The sequence below is a fragment of the Indicator indicator genome, chromosome 9 (genome assembly GCF_027791375.1).
Source record: "Indicator indicator isolate 239-I01 chromosome 9, UM_Iind_1.1, whole genome shotgun sequence".
Taxonomy (NCBI): domain Eukaryota; kingdom Metazoa; phylum Chordata; class Aves; order Piciformes; family Indicatoridae; genus Indicator; species Indicator indicator.
Window position 1 is genome coordinate 31093254 of NC_072018.1, and position 19006 is coordinate 31112259.

The window sequence follows — 19006 nt, forward strand, 5'->3', positions numbered from 1 at the left end:
TCTTTAACTGGACCAGGTTGCTAAGAGTTACATTTAAGCCTAAAGCAAAAAATGAATTAAGATGTTTCGGTTTGTGCTAGAACAGAACTCATTCTGTTCAGGGATTTTACTTCCCAGCTCAGTCTGCTCTCAGTAATGGCACTTTCTGAAGCTAAGGGCATGTTTGCACAGACAGTGGCTGCTGCTAGCACTGATAACACTGGTGTTTAGAGTTATGGCCAAGGGTGCAGAAAGGTGCTTGCTTATACTTGCTCCTGTGGAGACCAAAGTCACTGCTAGATCTTGTGTGCTGTGCTGGGATGCAGAAAGTAAGAGGTCACACCTGTGGGGAGGAGTGGACAGGACAGGTGACCCTAAACTGACCAGAAAGGCTCCTTTTCACTTACATCTCATTCAGGATAAGGCTGAAGGATCACAAGGATTTAGCTCTTGTCTTCAGTGGCCAGTGTCCAAAGACCACTCTGTCCATTCTGACTTTGATCCTGATCCACATGTCCCCGAATCCAGTTCCTGAGTCCAGATCCTGAATCCAGTTCCCACCTTCTGCTGGATCCAATATGGGACTTCCCCATGTGGTGCTTACCCACACCATCAGCAGTGACAGTGATGTGATTGCCATCAGGGAGTTGGGTTAGATATTGGCTCTGTATATACTTGTTTATATTTAATAATTTTCATTATTTATTAAAGCTGATTTAGTTGTGTTTGGTGGGGTTTTTTTCAACCCAGAAGTCTCTCTCCATTTCCTTCCTCTTTGGCAAGGGAGAGGCATTAACAGCGAGTGTCTGTTATTTTTGTAGTGATAGAAGATCAACAGGGAGAGCTCAATTTAAATTCCCTTTCGCTGCTTTGACTGCAGCTGAGTCATACTCATTACCTATGAGTTGGTTGTTTCCACATTCTACTTAGGGTATATTTCACCTGTGGAGAGATTGCCTTTTTTCTTTTCCTTCACTCTGAAGCTGTTTTCTCTCTGTGATTCTTCTAGGAAATTTTGTGGTCAATCTGTCCCACATGGAGCCTTTTACTTATTTGCTTAAGTGTAGCCAGTTGATTGGTTTAGTTTCACTGAAATTGTTGAAAAGTAGGAGTGCTTACTGGAGATGCCTAAGATTATTCTTGGTAGAAGTAGCTATGCTGTATTCTAAAAGACAATCCTCTAGATTGTGGAAAGGCTTTGAGGAAAATTAGAGGTGAATTTGATAGGAGCAGCAGCATTAGTTCTACTTTTCCTCTGAGGATGAATATTGATTTTAAATATGTTCTAGGCTCTAACAGTCTGTTATCCACACATCTGAGGATTTTTTTTCTCGAGGTCAGGCTATAGTTTTCAGAGTAGCACCATTATTTCCTTATTCAGAGGAAAAGAAGAAAGCTGATTCTTTGAACTTCTGGATTAGTCAGAGCAGACAGTGTTGACAAGATGTAATTGCTGCTTCAATTGAGAGGAAAGGTAATGCCTCTGTTGTTTTGAAGTTCTTTAGGAAACTCTCTTGTGATCTAAAGCTAGTCATCTTAGAAAAGCAATTTGCTCCTGAGTGATAACAACCTTTCATAAACTTCACATTAGCTTATAAAAAAAAAAAAAAAAAAAAAAGAAAGAGGAAGAAAGAATTAAAGTCAGAAGCCACTCCTTAATCTCTCTTCAGTTATATAGTGTAGGCTTGTGAGAGCTGAACAAACTACTGTCTGTTTGCTGAAGCAACAGCAGAAGTTCTGAGCTGGCCTTCAGCTAAGGCAAAACTCCATTATTCTCACTGATGGTCCACCTTAAACAATGAAGTCTGGAATAAATTCACTTGCTGACCTAAGCTGGCTATCAGTTCATGCTGTAATATAGAAAGAGCATTTCACTTTATTATTAATCCAATTACCTCTGAATGTATTGTTATTCTGCTGAATGTGTGATCCCTTTCTGCTAACCTTCCATCAGAATTTGACTTCGGATAATGAGTGCTTCCATGGGCTTCAATAGCTGCAGCACATGTGAAAGAGGAACTGGGCCAGCATTTGTCTGGACGGTATCCTGGTGGACAGGATGACCTGGCTGTAGCTGAGGTTAGATGAAACTGGTATAATTTTGTCTTTTTATCTCAGTGAGTGCGTCTTTGTTCTCTGATGAAGCAGACTAGATAGAAACCAATTTGATTTTATCAAAATTTTCATTACAGATATCCCAGATGTGTCCCCTTTTACTCCTCTGCATTCTAGACTAAATTTAATCCCAGCCTTTTAAATCCCTTTTAACAGTGAGACCACTGCTCTGTGCCTCACTGAGGTCTTTCTCATTTCAGGTGTCCCATTAACTGATACAATGCCCTCATAGTGTCCCCCATTAATGTTTTTAATAGATCCTAACACCCTTCTACCTATTTTTTTTTAAATTAAAATTTGTCTTGGAACTGAATTGTTTTTTCTGCTGAACTTTCCTCAGTTACTGACAGACTCTGATTTTTCTTGTTTGGTGACAGCTAATTCAGAACATGTCACTGGTCCAGATTCAGCTGGTTGTTACTCTGCAATTCAACAGTTCTGCTGAAGTCAGTTGAGTAAATCTGAAATTTATGCTGGTACAATCTTGTGAGGGCTAGGCTAATGATTGGACTTGATGATCTGAAAGATCTTTTCCAATCAAAATTATTCTGTGACACTTGATGCTATAAATTAAACAATAACCGGTTTAGTTTACTTTTGTCTAATATTTACTGATTATGATTTAACTGATATCTAGGATAATTCTGGAGTGTCTGCTCCTGTTCTTGGATTCCCTCTTCAAGAGAGACAGGGAACTACAGGACAGAGTCCAGCAGAGGCTACAAAGATACTCAGGGGACAGGAGTGTCTCTCTGATGAGGAAAGGCAGAGAGACCTGGAGCTGTTGAGCCTGGAGAAGAGAAGACTGAGAGAGGATCTTCTCAATGCTGATCAACATCTACAGGGTGGGGGACAGGAGGATGGGGCCAGAATTCCAGTTGTGTCCAGTGACAGGACAAGGGGCAACAGGCACAAACACACACAGGCAGCTCCATCTGAACATGAAGAAAAACTTATTTCCCATGAGGGTGACAGAGCACTGAAACAGGCTGCCCAGAGAGGTTGTGGAGTCTCCTTCTCTGGAGAGATTCCAAACTCACCTGAAGTTTGGACTAGGTGATCCCCAGAAGTTTCTTCCAACCCTCACCATTCTGTGATTCTGTACATTTTTTTGCCCCATTCATGCATGTACATTGACAACAAATACACCTGTGTTTATAAGTTATAAACCATAAGGTGTTTAATGCAAAAGGCTTATGTAGCACTCCACAGAATCCCTTGGTGCAGTGGACTTTCACTTTAAGATGTGTTCAGACATATCAACCTATTAATTGCAACTGAAGTGAATTGGGTGGCCAGATCCTTCACATTTTGTGAGACTGGATCTTTCAGTAATATTGTGAGTGATTAGACACATAAGGACTGAAAAAATCATTCCCATAACTGAAAAATAGGAATAATATGCTTTGATATGTTTTAACACCTGCTAATCTTCTTTCAGCTTCCTCTGCTGTCATAAAGTCAAGTCAAGTTCTAACTTTTTGAAGCCTGTTGGCATCTGTGGTTTGGGTGCTGTGAAGTTGATTGTCATTATTTGTGTGATCTTGTGTAAACATGCCTTTGAAATATATTTTTCTTACAAATTGTTGTATATCTGATATTTAACATTAGATATATCATAAAACAATATGATATATCATATACAATAAATATATAAACTACATATATTATATATAAATTTATATACTCTATAAAAATATGGTATATAAAATATTGTATAATAGTAAAAATATAACTATTGCTCTATAGAGATTATGTATTAGATGTTACATTTCATATGCATCATATAGGATATATCATGTAATAAGCAAATGTACTATAGTTATATAACCATCTAATATATAATATTTTTATATAATTATTTTATATTTTATCTTACGTCATGGAAATGATACCTGGTTTTATATTATCAAAGACAACTTAGACATACAATTTTGCATAATTTAATGTTGCATTTAGAATATTGAAGAATATTTTCCTATTTTTTGTAACAGATATTTAAACACTGTTCATTTTTTTTCTTTTGAAGGCTGACAACCTATTGCAACAACATCCCTGTCTTACCTGATTGCCCCTCTGGTTAGTTTGTTTCATGATGGCATTGTCCAAACTAACAGACATCTTAAAGTCGGCATGCATACAAAATGTTTTCTAAAAAGGCTTAAGTAAAAATGACAGTAAGTCAAAATACCCTTAAGAAGCAACAAGAAGAAAAAAAAATAAAAGAAAGGATTGTGGTTTGGATCTGAGTCCAAAGCACTAGATGTGCACTAGCTAATTCTCACTGATAACATCTGATTTTATTTTGTCTTTCAAGGCAGAACTGGCCACACCGAGGTTGTACGAGTAGTGTATCAGCCAGAAAACATCAGCTTTGAGAAACTGCTCAAGGTCTTCTGGGAGAATCATGACCCGACACAAGGTAGAGTGATGAGTGAGCCAGTATTTAATTATCTTACTAATTACAGTTGGGATAATTAGTGTTTGAGCTGCATGGAAGAGATGAACCTTGAAATCACACTGGCGGTCAAGAATATGATTGCAGACATTTATTGACAGAGAAAAGAGGAAGAGAGAGAATGAGAGTATAGAAACTCACAATGCCCCTCCTCCTTTACAGCTGTCTCTGCTGGGAAAATTCCCACAGAGGAGTACAGCAGACAATAGAATATTTTTTTCCCACTTTGATTATGACAATTTCTTCTGCAATGCTATCCTTTGTCTCTTAAATTGAAGCATATTTCTTTGTGGCTTCAGAGATGGTCATTTTATTTGTGCCAGGGACCTTTATCCTTCATAAAAAAATTTTTCATAAAAAATTGTTTTTATGATTAGAAAAAGGGAACAGAATGAGCTAAGAGGTGGTGGCTATAGGCACCAGCAGAGCATTTTAATTATTTACCTCATTCAAACCTTTTGATTTAATTTATCTTTCTTGGAAGAGGCTTCATGATGACATTGCACACATCTGTGCAAATCTAAGTGGGAAAATGTGTGGAGAAAACATTGTACCTGTTTGTACAGTCTCAGTAAACATCATCCTTTGTACCATTTCCCAGAAATATTGCACACAGTAACTCATTTCAATGTTTTAACAGCCATCATACTTATGCTGCTTGTTACTACATCTGGGAATGGAAAATGCAGATGATGCCTTCAAAGTGTGATACTGTCCTGGCAAATGGTGACAGCTCTCATGTAATTAAACCATTCCTTCAGCATTCTTTTGAATCTTTAAGATGAGATGATTTATCATTTTAAAAGACACACCTGATTCGAGCCATGAGAAGAAATTCTGTGTCTGTGTGTCAAGCGTGGTGGCCTATGCTGTTCAGTTATGAGCCTCCCTTTTCAACTCCTTCCTTTGTAGCTGTGTTCAAAGTAATTGGTTTGCACCATCCCTTTCCACTCTGCATTTAGACAATGACCATCTTCAAATCACACTTCAGGGCCTTTGCTGTTTGCCTTTAGGGGTTAGGATGATTCTCTCCCTAACCTTCTGGTGGTTTGGTTTAGGTCTTATCTTTTGTCCTTTGTTCTTTGGATTGTTAGAGATTGGCCATCATCAGAGGCTGGCTTCTTTGTAACAGGCTAGTTGGTTTGATATAGGGGAGAATCCTGTTTCTGCTGTGTAGATACCCAAGTCATCCACAACTGTCTCAGGGGCAGTTGAATACTTGGTGTCAATATACCTAAGCCTTTATCTTAGCTTGACTCAGCAGAATGTCTAATGGCTGTTCTCCAATAAGTTGCCAAAAGTGAGACCAACATTTTATCCACAGAGAAGTCTTCTCTGAAGGCTTTACATACCCTAGACTTGGACAGGTTGTTTTAGCTCTGTATTTTTCTGGTTGCTTAACGCTAATCTCTGTTCAAGACCTTTGCAAAGCTCATCACATCTTCATCACCTTTCTTGATTTGAGGAAAACCTAAACTACAAGGTCCCAGTTTCAAGTTTCTTTATCTTGTAAGATAGGGATGGAAAGCTTATGTACCCTTTCACATCTGAACATCTAACAGTAGAAGATCTGTTTAAGGTGGAATTGTTTCTTTGCCTTGATTTGTATCTACTCCTGGATTTTAGCTTGCTATGAGAAATGTGGTTTTATGTGCTGATACTGAGAATTCTGTAATCTCACTGAGAGTACAGGTTGCCCAGAGCTGTGGTGGATGCCCCATCCCAGAAAACATTCCAGGTCAAGTTGGATGGGGCTCTGAGCAACATGCTTTAGTTGGAGATATCCCTGCTCACTGTGGAGGGGTGGAACTATTTGACCTTTAAAGGTTCCCTCCAACCCAGATAATTGTATGGTTATCTCTCTGACCTATGATATTTTTCTCCTTTCCTGAGGTCCAGCTGTTTGCACAGTCTTGTTTAGCCAGCCTTATGGGAATGCAGGACTGTCAAAGAGAATTTTTTTCCTAAGCAGATAATAATATTTCTTATTCATGAAATTCAGCACACTCTTTGGATGAATCCAGTGTCTCATATAGCCAAAGGATTCTGGACTTCTTGAGTATAGCACTCACTCAAAAGTGTAAAAGTTTTGTCTGTGGCATTGTCCTATGTTTTCTTCAGAAGCTGGGTTAGCATTTGAGCCCTTCTACCCCCAGCAGAGATAATGACTTGTTTAGTTGTTCTAATGTCATTAAACATCAAATATGTCCATTCTGTTGCAGTTAAAGACCTTTCAATCTAAATGGTATCAAGTTGTTAAAGTGTACAGACTGGCAGTCCTGTCATTCATTATTGTATGAGTGCATTAATATTCAGAAGTTCTAGTTTTTCCAAACAGTTGGACCTTCTGCCTTTAAGAGGAGCCTGACATCTCACTGGGATTCAACTTTCCTCTGGGAGGCAGCCTAGCTCTTGTTTTGTGGTGCTCTTGAGTCTAAGTACACAGAAGTCTACCGAAAAGCAAGAACCTTTGATCAAGTCAAACACTCTATGAGTTGAAAGAGATCTCCCAGATGGATATCTGCTAAGTTTAGGGCCCTGGAAAAGTCCTCTTTGACTATTAATTTAGGCTGTATTTTATAATTCATTACATTTGGGATACTGAAAAAGCAACAAACAAACCCCTGACTTCTGCCAAGTGACATATGGTTGTCATCTCTGCTCAGCCTCTAACACACGGATCAGCACTTCTTCTCTCCTAGGAATGATCTTATCTATAAGAGAGAGGATTGCTCTGTACAGCTCTATAAGTGCTTGAGGTGGTTGCTGCCTTGTCATTGATACAGCAAAAGAGAATGAATGTGAAATGCTAGAAATCCAGCAAATGAAAGTATGGCTACTCATTTTTGTACATAATCTTATTTTTCTGAAGTTTATAGAGGTGTAGGACAGATTCTGTGTTGCTTTGGGTTTGCACTAAAGAGGTCATCCTCAGAGCCTTCCAGGCTTTTAAGATACAAGCCTCCTTCAAATTTTACCATGATGATAATTCTGCTGGTACCTCCATGCTGTCTGTCTGGATGGACTTGCAGACCATAACTTTGTGTTGTGCCTTGTCCTGTAGGTGACTTAATTGTTAGGGAAAACAGCAATTTACTTCTCTTGCTCCTCCTCTTGCTCCTTCTCCTGCTCCTCTTCTTCTTCTGTTCTCTTTTAATAAAAATATATATTGAGTACTCTACCTACAACCTCTTTCTTTGTGCTGATACTGATAGTCATGAAATTCTCCTACCAAGCTGAAAATTGACCTTGCATGAATTGAGGTGAGATGCAGTTTTCAGCCAGGAGCATAGCTGTTACTGGGACCACCCTTCTGGCATCAGCACTCTCCTATGGTGTGTGAACCAGCTGTGAAACCCAACTGTGTTTGTGTTCCTAGAATCATAGAGGCACTTTGATTGGGAGACACCTTTTAAAATCATTGAGACCAGTTGTAAACTTAGTACTGCCAGGTCATCACTAAACCATGTCCCTCAGCGTGACAACATTTTAGGGGAACAATTTTTTCTTCATGTCCAACTTAAACCTTCCCTGATGCAGCTTGAGGCAGTTTCTTCCTCTTTGGCCATTTCCAATTCATTCAGGCAAGAACATGTCATATATTATTTAGTCACAAAGTCTTGCCACTCTCTGTGGGGTACAAGGAACTATTTCTCCAAACTTACTGGAGAGGTTTTTAACTTAGAGAAAAATAATTTAGGTGCAAATACAGCTCATGGAAACACAGCCTGGCTTGGGTTGGAAGCAACCTTTAAAGGCCATCTAGTCCAACTTCTCTGCAGCGAGCAGGGACATACTCAACTAGGTCAGGATGCTCAGAACCCAGTCCAACTCGGCCTTGGATTCACCAGGTCAGGTTCTCTGCACTGATCCCCCAGAAGCTGCACAAATTCAGTGCTGCTTCTGGCTTTCTGTTTGGATTTTTTGAATCAGTGGCAGGAGCTGAGAAGAAGCCAGGATTACATAGTTTTGGGCATTCTGACAATGGGGTGAAGGGCAAGGCCCCCATGGCTACTGCTGTCAAGGAGCTTCTGGAAATTTTCTCCTGGTCACAGTGATTCTCTGAGTTTAACTATACAAAGTTATGGGGAGGTAATGTTAGTCCTTCCTTCTGTCATGAAGAAGTCCTTATCCTGCCTGTGTTTGTACAGGAAATGTAAGCAGAACTGATATTTTTCCAGCAGTTGAGGGCCATCTGTACCACAACAAACTCATCACCTGCCAGATTCACTCAGAACATCTCTTAGTCCATACGTCTTGTGTATCTATGATAAAGAAGAGATTTGTGTTTCTCCTCCCTGTGACCTTCCAAACAGTTTGGCATTTAGCCTTAGTGCTGATACATAAATTCTCCAGATTAATATCTCTTTTTCATTGTGCTGACCCATTTTGGTTGCAGAGGGTATATTTATTTCTCACCACTTTTGAAGGACTGTACTTTTTTTAGGCATTGCATAAGGAATCTATCATCTGCAAATAATTAAAATTAGACACTAGAAATGACATTGTATTGCTAATGAGCAGATGTGTCTACTTATACCAGTGGAAGAACAGCTGTACACATAAAAAGTGCTACAGCAACCCTAACCCAGCATTATATATTCTGCTACAGGCCTGTAACTTCATTTAGAGATTAAAGGGAAAAAAGTAATCTCTCCATGTAAAATATAACCATTTTTGTATTCCCCTCCCCCCACTTTATATTTCTGTAACACTCTTCCCTTTATAATTTGAATTAAATTTGCAAGTCTCAGATTAAAGCACAGAGCACCTTTGTCTTGTATTTCAAGTGTTATTAAGAGTCCTGATGGCTTCAGCATTATTACAAGATGTAACAAAACCCAGTAGAAATACAAAATCTCTTGCCACCAGACATATTAAATATATTCAAAATAGAATTACCAACCCCTTAGGGAGCCATTCTTGGTCCAATACTCTTCAATATTTTCATTAATGACTTGGAGGATATAGTGGTGAGGAAGCTAATTAAATCTATGGTGAAGACATTGCTAGGAGGCTCTTGGAAGAAACAAATAAAACACAGCTCTGTGCTGATAAATTTCAAAAGCCATGGAAATCGATGTGCTGAGACACCACAAAGATAAATGTACATTGGCTCATGCAGGACTGAATACTCAATAACATAAATATGCACTGAGTTGCTTGATAGAAGACAGTGTGTCTTCTGTTGCCTTCAGGTTGTTCTAATTGCTGTTCCTTTCAGTCAAATATCAATGGTGGGCACTGCTGACTAATGTCTGCTCATCCTGCCAGTCCCTTGCCCATAATCACTTCATGAATACCTGTGGCCAGTACTTTTTGCAAAGTACCAAAATATCTTTGTCACTGATGCTGAACCAGTACTGCACTTTGAGAAGGCAACTTCATTTCTTTCATGGACTGAAATGCCTAATGATATGTTGTTTTCCCATTCTTTGTCCTTTCTCTAGAACTAAATATGCATTAAAAATAAATACATATTATTAGACTGTTTTGTGTCCCTAGGAATTGTATCTGTCATGACCTGATTTGCATATTAGACTCTTTGTATCCATATAAATTAGAATAGACTTTTTGTGACCTATATTTCCAGTTTAGGAGTTGTTGTTTTTCCATACCACAGCAAGGAGCTGAGATTTGACTCTGCATCTTTTTAATGAAGGGGATTATTAACCACTACAGTGGTTGCTGAGATGGCTGAATAGTTATGAAGTGAGGGGTGCTGAATTGATTCTGGCTCAAGGGCAAAAGTCCTTCTTTGCTCTGATTTCTTCTTACCTTGAAACTACATTTAGCCTATTTATTTTATGTCTGTCAATGACCTGTTAGCCACTTCTCCAGAACTACTACTAACTGACTTTCTCTTTTAGTATTGCAACAGTCAGTAATAGAATAGTTCTTTGAAGATGAGAGAAGCCATGACATCAGTCTGTTGTGCCACGGAGGATAACACTGTGACTTAGGCTGTGGGAAACGTGACCTCACCACTCTACTGAAAAAAAAGGGTAGATTTAGACTAGATTTACACTGAGGGTGGTGAGACACTGGCACAAGCCACTGAGAGAGGTGGTAGATGCCCCATCCATAGAAATATTCCGGGTCAGTTTGGATGGGGCTCTAAGCAACCTCATCTACTTGAAGATGTCCCTGATCAGTGCAGGAGGATTGGACTAGATTACCTTTAAAGGTCCTTTCCAACCCAAACCATTTGGTGATTCTATGATTCTATATTTTGTAATGCCCATATCTGCTAAGAACAGCTTTGTGATTTTTTTTTTTCTATCACGGTCTTCCTCAGGACCATTTCTGGATTATTAATTGCAGCATAGCTATGTTTGTAATTGAGGAGAGGAAGAGATGAGGGAAGCAATCTTCATTTTAATTCAGGCTTGTTGATTTTTAACATCTGAAGAAAAATCTGGCCTTCTTAACACTTAGGACTTCTTCATCCTTAGGACTGTCTTCAGTAGCTTTCAAATATCCATGAAGCCAGTGGGTATGTGGTGTGAATAATAGCATCTGTATTTTCAGGTATGTTTCTGGAATTAGAAAAATTCAACCACAGAAGGCCTTTTTTCTACAGAATTTTTAATAGACTACCCTAATCTTTATACAAGGAAAGCAATAGACAAGGTCAAAACAAAGTGATACCAAACATTCATTTTTTCTTCAGATAACCCACTAGTGAATTTACTGTACTTGGGTCTAGAAATCTGAGGCACTGAAGCATGGCATCATTAATCATAGTTTATGGTGATTATTAGTAGGCTTTTAATCTTTGTTTTCGTGTATAATTAGGTACAAGAGGTCAAAGCTGACTCTCCTCTAAACAACAATGTTTTCAGTGAATGACTGTTTTTCTCTGCCTGCAATTTTCTCTCACATATTTATAAGAGCAATGTTTGGAGAGAGCAATGTCCCAGGAGTTTATCTGCTGATAGAAGCCAATGACAACACTGTGCTTTTTCATAGCACTAATTGTTTTTATTGCTATCCCAGTAACACCTGATGGATCATAGTAAGCTTAGATTCATAATGCTAACACCTGCCTAAGTTTAGGCAAGACTCTAGTGAGCAACAGACATATGAAGAGCAAGGAGAAGGCCCTTAAAGGAAACAATAGCAAATCTGTGTGGTTCCACAGCCAGGCTCTGGGTAGCAGCTGATCTGAACTGCTATATTTCTTAATTATATTTTCCTGTGTGAGCAGTAGTTGTCTGGCTTTCTGTAAGCATCACAACACAGCTATTCCATGAAGAAAAGATGTAATGAAGGCCCGATTTAGGTGCCCAAACAGAAACGTCTTCTGCATGTCAGATGCTCTTAGACATTCTGCCTGGCTTACAGCTGCACTTCGTGAGGGCCACTTTATGACCTGTGTCATGTCTTCCAGACCCTTCCAGACATCTCTGCTCTATGCATTTCTTTCATTTTGAAGATTATCAAGACCTTCAGTCAGATTTGTCTGACAAGCATAGTCATGTTAGGTGGGATAATGGCTCAGGCAAAGCTACCTACATTTAGATATTTCCGTAGTCATGGAAGGTCTCAGCTCCCAACATTGTCCATAGAGATCCAGTCAACATGGTAGTTGTCTTGCCCCCTAGACTGGATGATCTTAAAGTTTTTTTCCCAACCCAAAGAATTCTGTGGTTCTAATTTGGAGTTGGACTAGTTCAAACCCCTAGTTAGGCACCTGTGTTTGGCCAGCTTTTGGTTGCCTAAACCCAGAAGCTTATATCCAGCTATACTGAAAAGACTGTTAAAAGATCTCACTCCCATCTCAAGTTCATTCAACCCTGAAACACATTTTTAAAGTGAAAGCACCTAATGTCTTTTTATGATAGAAAAAGTCTAAAACCAATCATTTGACTTTTGAATAAAGTTAAGTAAAAGAAGTCCTGTGCAATAAGTTTAATGCCATTAAGGATGAATTATGTGTATATTCACTACTGCTAAAGAGGAATTTCAATTAATGAATAGAAATGGGTTAAAATTCCTGTCTACCAGTGACATTTCATACTTGTGCTTTGTGACACTCATTAAAAAGTCATCTGTGGGGTTTTGTGGGCTCAAGTAAATCATCCACTTCATTCAGAGAGCATTCAATAACAGTTTAAGTGATATTATATCTGAATTAATAAATAATGAAAAAATAGAGGGAACTCAGAGCAAGTCTTCATTCACAATTTCTAATTTTGTATAACATTTGAACTATCTTGAGAAACAATGTGATGCATTTTGTAATTAGTGAATAAGAATCACAGATTCAAAGAATGGTAAGGGTTTAAAGGGACCTATGGAGATCAACCCCTCTGCTAAAGCATATTCACCTAGAGCAGAACTACCTTTCAGGTAGTTGTAGAGAGTGAAGAGGTCTCCCCTCAGCCTCCTTTTCTCCAGGCTAAATAACCCCAGTTCCCTCAGCCACTCCTTACAAGGCTTCTTCTCTAGACTCTTCACCAGCTTCATTACCCTTCTCTGGACATGCTTCAGCACTTCAATGTCATTCTTGTTGTGAGATGCCCAACAGTGAAGACAGTATTCATGGTGTGGTGTCACCAGAGCTGAGTACTGGGATACTTTTGTCAGATGTTTTTGCTGAAGTAAATGATTAAAAATAATTCCTGTAGCCATGATTTTCCAAGTATGTGTGGAAGTCAGAATGCATGGGGAAAGCTACAAAAATTTTATAGGGAAAGCTGCTGCCTTGATCCCAAACCACTTTCCTCCTTGACACTGAAAACCCATTTGTACTGAAATCTTTGTAAACCTTCTGGTCTAGCAACAATATGAAAGTTTTATTTAGTATGTAAAAGCGCATGAATGTATTGTACCTTCTGAAGATACTCCTCTCTATTTCATTTATCCTTCCTCCACCCCAGCACCTTGAAAATCATCAAGAACTCTCAATCCACAGCCCTGAAACTAACTTCTCTGCTATTAACACTTTTCTCCTTTAATCATATGCTATAAAGAATTTTACTTTCCCTTGGTAACTTTTAAGCTGTGTAGATGTAATCATTACAGTGAGTGATGACATCAAGCTAGGATGACATGGTGCAATTGATTTTTACTAAATAATTATATGATGAGCTAGAAGAGGGAGTTTTATTAGTCTTAACTCAGCAAGGATTGATTGGGGAAAAGAAAATGACCAATCAGTGTATCAGATTTCTGCAGGTAAAATAAGTGACAGCTGCAGAAAAGTAGATAAATCATAGGAAAAAAAATGATAAAAATAAGAGCTATGAGCTGCCCTTTAAAATTTCACTGGGTGGCACTGAAGAGTCTAACAGACCTGAGTCATTTATCTTCATTATGCTTGAGGTCCTCTGGGAACAGCAAGGTTGACAAATGATGCCATTACATTTTTTTATTATTTTTAAATGGAGAGAAGCTAAGGCATGTTGTGTGACTATTACTTTCAAGTCATTGGAGGGTTGAGTCCTCAAAAGAAATCCCTGATTTAGCCAATACAATAAATGCACTATATTTGGCTTTAGCCTAATGTAGGTAATAAATTCCAAAATCACTGTTTTTGAAACAAATCTGCTTGTTTGCAATTAATTTGCCATTTATAAAGAAAAACAATAACAACAAAAGGCAAGCAAACAAACAAAGAGGTGTCCTACTAAAAAATATGTGTTTGTATTAATGCTGTGAATATTCCTAATCCTTATTGACCTCACAGGGTGAAAAACTGAGTGGATGCTGAACTGAGTTAAATCCAGTTGGAGGCTGGTCGTAAGTGGTGTTCCCCAGGGCTCAGTTTTGGGGACAGTTCTGTTTAATGTCTTTGCCAGTGAGGGATTGAGTGCATCCTCAGTAAGTTTGTAGATGACACCAGATTGGGTAGTCATGAGTGTTGATCTACTTGAAGGCAGGATCTGGACAGGCTGGATCGATGGGCTGAGGTCAGTTGTATGTAAGTGCTGGGTCCTGCACTTGGGTCACAACAACTCCCTGCAACACTACAGGCTTGGGGGAGAGTGGCTGGAAAGATGCTCAGAGGAAAAGGGCCTGGGTGTGCTGCTTGACATGAGCCAGAATTGTGCCCAGGTGGCCAAGAAGGCAAACAGCATCCTGGCTTGGATCAGCAATAGAGTGGCCAGCAGGACTAGGGCTGTACTCAGTACTGGTGAGGCCACACCTTGAAGACTTATGAAGCAACCTGGTTATGAAGAAATGGAGATTCAGACCCTAATGGCTGATTTCTCCAAATATTGTATCATAGAATTGCAGGATCCTTTAGGCTGGAAAAGACCTTTAAGATCATCAAGTCCGATCATAAACCTAGCACTGCCAAGTCCACCACTAAACCATGTCACTAATCACACATATACTCGGGGAGAAGTTATGTCCTAGATTTACCCTGAATTCTATCCCTAAGTTGGCAAGTTCTGCACAGAGAGTGACTTCAAGACACCTTGCAGAAGAGCAGTTGTGGGCAATCAACATTTCCTCACTTAGAAGGACCAGCTGCTTTGAAGATGTGCTGCTGATGTTCTGTAGGAATTATTCCTTCTTCCAGTAGTGGAGATTTAAACAAGCCTCATTCACTGCTTTCATTTTGAGTTTTGCATAGGTGGGGGAAATAAAACCCCAAAGTCTTCTAATGATAAAATTCTATGTAGAGATTTTTTTGTGGGAAATCTGAACCTGAAATGCACCTATTAATGATAATGAAATTGCTTTAATCCATCCAATTGAGAATGTTAAGAGTTGTATTCATTTTTCTATGAAAATGTAACATACAGAGTGGTCATTCAAAGACTTTCTAAATCTCAGTGTTTTTGTGATGTTTGATTGCAGCTTGCAATAAATACTGGTTTTAAAGAGTATTTAACCAAGGTGTTAAGTCCTGTTTAATTATATGGGAACTTCTAGGCAGGGTGAATGACTTCAACCTTGTAGAGATTATTTGTGGGTTTAGTTATGTTATTATAAACTTAGAACTAATTTCTAGACTTTAGTAGAATTATTTTGGTGCACAGAAGATCAGAGTTTGGCTCATTGAATAGAATAGAATAGAATAGAATAGAATCAAGAAGGTTGGAAGAGACCTCAAGGATCATCGAGTCCAACCTGTCACCCTACACCTCATGCCTATCTAAACCATGGCACCAAGTGCCACGTCCAATCCCCTCTTGAACACCTCCAGGGATGGTGACTCCACCACCTCCCTGGGCAGCCCATTCCAATGGCCAACAACTCTCTCTGTGAAGAACTTTCTCCTCACCTCCAGCCTAAACCTCCCCTGGTGCAGCTTGAGACTGTGTCCTCTTGTTCTGGTGCTGGTTGCCTGGGAGAAGAGCCCAACCCCCTCCTGGCTACAACCTCCCTTCAAGTAGTTGTAGACAGCAATGAGGTCTCCCCTGAGCCTTCTCTTCTCCAGGCTAAACAGTCCCAGCTCCCTCAGCCTCTCCTCATAGGGCTTGTGCTCAAGGCCTCTCCCCAGCCTCGTTGCCCTTCTCTGGACATGCTCCAGCAATTCAACATCTTTCCTAAACTGAGGGGCCCAGAACTGGACACAGTACTCAAGGTGTGGCCTAACCAGTGCTGTGTACAGGGGTACAATGACCTCCCTGCTCCTGCTGGCCACACTATGCCTGATGCAGGCCAGGATGCCATTGGCTCTCTTGGCCACCTGGGCACACTGCTGGCTCATGTTCAGCTGCTGTCACCCAGCACCCCCAGGTCCCTTTCTGCCTGGCTGCTCTCCAGCCACTCTGACCCCAGCCTGTAGCTCTGCATGGGGTTGTTGTGGCCAAAATGCAGCACCCGGCACTTGGATTTGTTGAATGCCATCCTGTTGGACTCTGCCCATCTGTCCAGCCTGTCAAGGTCCCTCTGTAGAGCCCTTCTACCTTCTAACAGATCAACACCTGCTCCCAGCTTGGTGTCATCTGCAAATTTACTGATGATGGACTCAATCCCCTCATCCAGATCATCAATAAAGATATTGAACAGGATGGGGCCCAGCACTGATCCCTGGGGGACACCACTAGTGACAGGCTGCCAGCTGGATGTGGCACCATTCACCACCACTCTCTGGGCTCGGCCCTCCAGCCAGTTCCTAACCCAGCACAGTGCTGCTGTCCAAGCCACAAGCTGCCAGTTTGGCCAAGAGTTTGCTGTGGGGGACAGTGTCAAAGGCCTTGCTGAAGTCCAGGTAGACTACATCCACAGCCTTTCCCATGTCCACCAGGCAGTCACCTGATCATAGAAGGAGATCAGGTTGGTGAGGCAGGACCTGCCCTTCCTAAATCCATGTCTCAGCAGAAGTCTTTTTTGGAGTCTAATGTTTATCTAGTGCAGCTAGAGTCAATGGCAGGAATGTGGACAACCCCTTGCAACAATGGCTTTGTATTTAGCAATATACTTCTTTCAATATTTTTAGCAGCTTTATTGAATTGATTCTTTTAATTTTCACAGATTGCATTGGGTTGGAAGGTACCCTCAAAGGTCATCTTGTCCAATCCTCCTGCAGTAAGCAGGGACACCTCTAACTAGATCAGGCTGCGCAGGCTGACCTTGAATGACTCCAGGGACATCCCTGGGCAACCTATTGCAGTATTTTACCACTCTTATTGTAAAGAACTTCCTCCTGATGTCCAATCTACATCTCCCCTGCTCCAGTTTCAAACCATTGCCCCTTGTCCTATCACTACAAACCCTTTTAAACAGTCCTTCCTTTCCCAGCCTTCCTGCAGGTCCCATTCTTCACATACTTATCTGAAGACGAATGTGTATAACTGTGGTATTATGTTAGAAAGAGATAGAATGTCATGATAAACCAAGTAACAAAGATGTTTTAGGAATAGAAGGAAAGTTCTACAGATGAAAGTTAACTACAGATGGCATTGTGGAATCTTTAGATAGCCAAACAGGGATCATTTTTGATTTAGTAGGCTTTCTTTTAGACAAAGACAAGGTGGTTAAGCTCAATCATCCTACCACAGTTGTTTGCTAGTCATTGAATAAAACTTGCCAGGGGGTTTTAAATCAGTGATGTACCCTTGTGAAGTAAGTTTCTACATGTGAAGTACATGAGAAATAACAACAGTAACAGGAGCAATTGATTATGTCTGCAGATATGCTGTTTGTTTTGGTTTATTGTCTCATAATCTTTGTGGTTTAGGTAATGTATCAGCTACTTATTGCAGGAGATTTAGGAACAAATTAAGTAACAAGTGAAAATATGTGACATTTTAGCTTAGGTGACTGATGACATTAAAGCTACACTTTGGGGTAATACATACAACAACTGCTTGGTCAGTGAATAGTATAACAGTGCAGGCCAACATTTCATAGTCTGACCTCCTGAACTTCATAATGTCATTGCTGACCTTGTGCAGCTCTGGTATATCTTTGGGTGTAATGTATATCCTTGGTGTAAAGCCCTTGGGAAGGCATGTGGCTTTAGGTGTGTTGTTGCAGTAAGAAATATTCTACACTATGTCAGTGCTGCCTTATTTCCCATCTGGATTTTGTGTACTATGCCTTTCAATTGCTCTACTTAGTTAAGCAACTCTGACAGGACTAAAGAGCCTCATTTCATAGATTCATAGAATGGTTTTAGGTTGGAAGGGACCTTAAATATCATTTGGTTCCAACTCCCCTGACATAGGCGGGGACACCTTCCACTAGACCAGGCTGCCCAAGGCCTCATCCAGCCTGGCCTTGAACACCTCCAGGAAGGGGGCATCCATGGTCTCCCTGCACAATTTGTTCTAGTGCCTCACTGTAAAGAATTTCTTTCTAATATCCAGTCTAAATCTCGAGCTTCAATCCATTCCCTCTTGTCCTATCACCACAAGCCCTTGTAAAAAGTCTGCAGGCTGAACAGCCCCAACTGTCATAGCCTGTCCCTATAGGGGAGGTGCTGCAGCCCTCTGATCATCATTATGGCCCCCCCTCTGGACCCTCTCCAGCAGTTCCATGTCCCTCTTATGCTCAGGTTATTTCTCTGTATAGGTATTTGTAAATCAGAATCAGTTCTCTTCTTAACCTTCTCTTCATTGAATGAACGGAGCTGGCTGCTTCCCTATCCCTGTGTGATGGTGACATGTGCACATACTAAATAATCTTGTGTATCTTCTCAGAGCACCATGCACACGAGATCATGCTCAACTCATACTGTTGAAATGCACACCAGAAACTGGCATATTATATAGATTTTATACCTCCATTTACAGAGTTTTCTGTAATCTACTCCCTAGTCAGTTGTTAAGTAGTTTGTTAAGCAATAAATAGATTTGTAGAATGCTAATGCTTAAGCCTGAACATCAATCAGCATTAACATATTCTGGCAAAACTAATACTTTGCTGGCCTGTATTAATTTTATGCCTAACTATTCAGTAGCTCTGGTTTTACAAGAGCTCCCTATCACCCTGAAATAAACTGCGAAGAAGTAAGCAAAAGATTCTCTGCCTTGCTGAGCACACTAT

The 19006-nt window shown here is 40.1% G+C and overlaps 1 protein-coding gene across 1 annotated transcript in view; it reads left to right on the plus strand.

Annotated features, from left to right (window-relative positions):
• The window catches only part of MSRA (methionine sulfoxide reductase A), a 160825-nt gene that overhangs the window by 32142 nt on the left and 109677 nt on the right, over positions 1-19006 (plus strand). The window contains exon 2 of the mRNA XM_054383552.1: positions 4416-4516. Coding sequence (XP_054239527.1) covers positions 4416-4516 — 101 coding nt within the window. The remainder of the gene's footprint in view (positions 1-4415; positions 4517-19006) is intronic.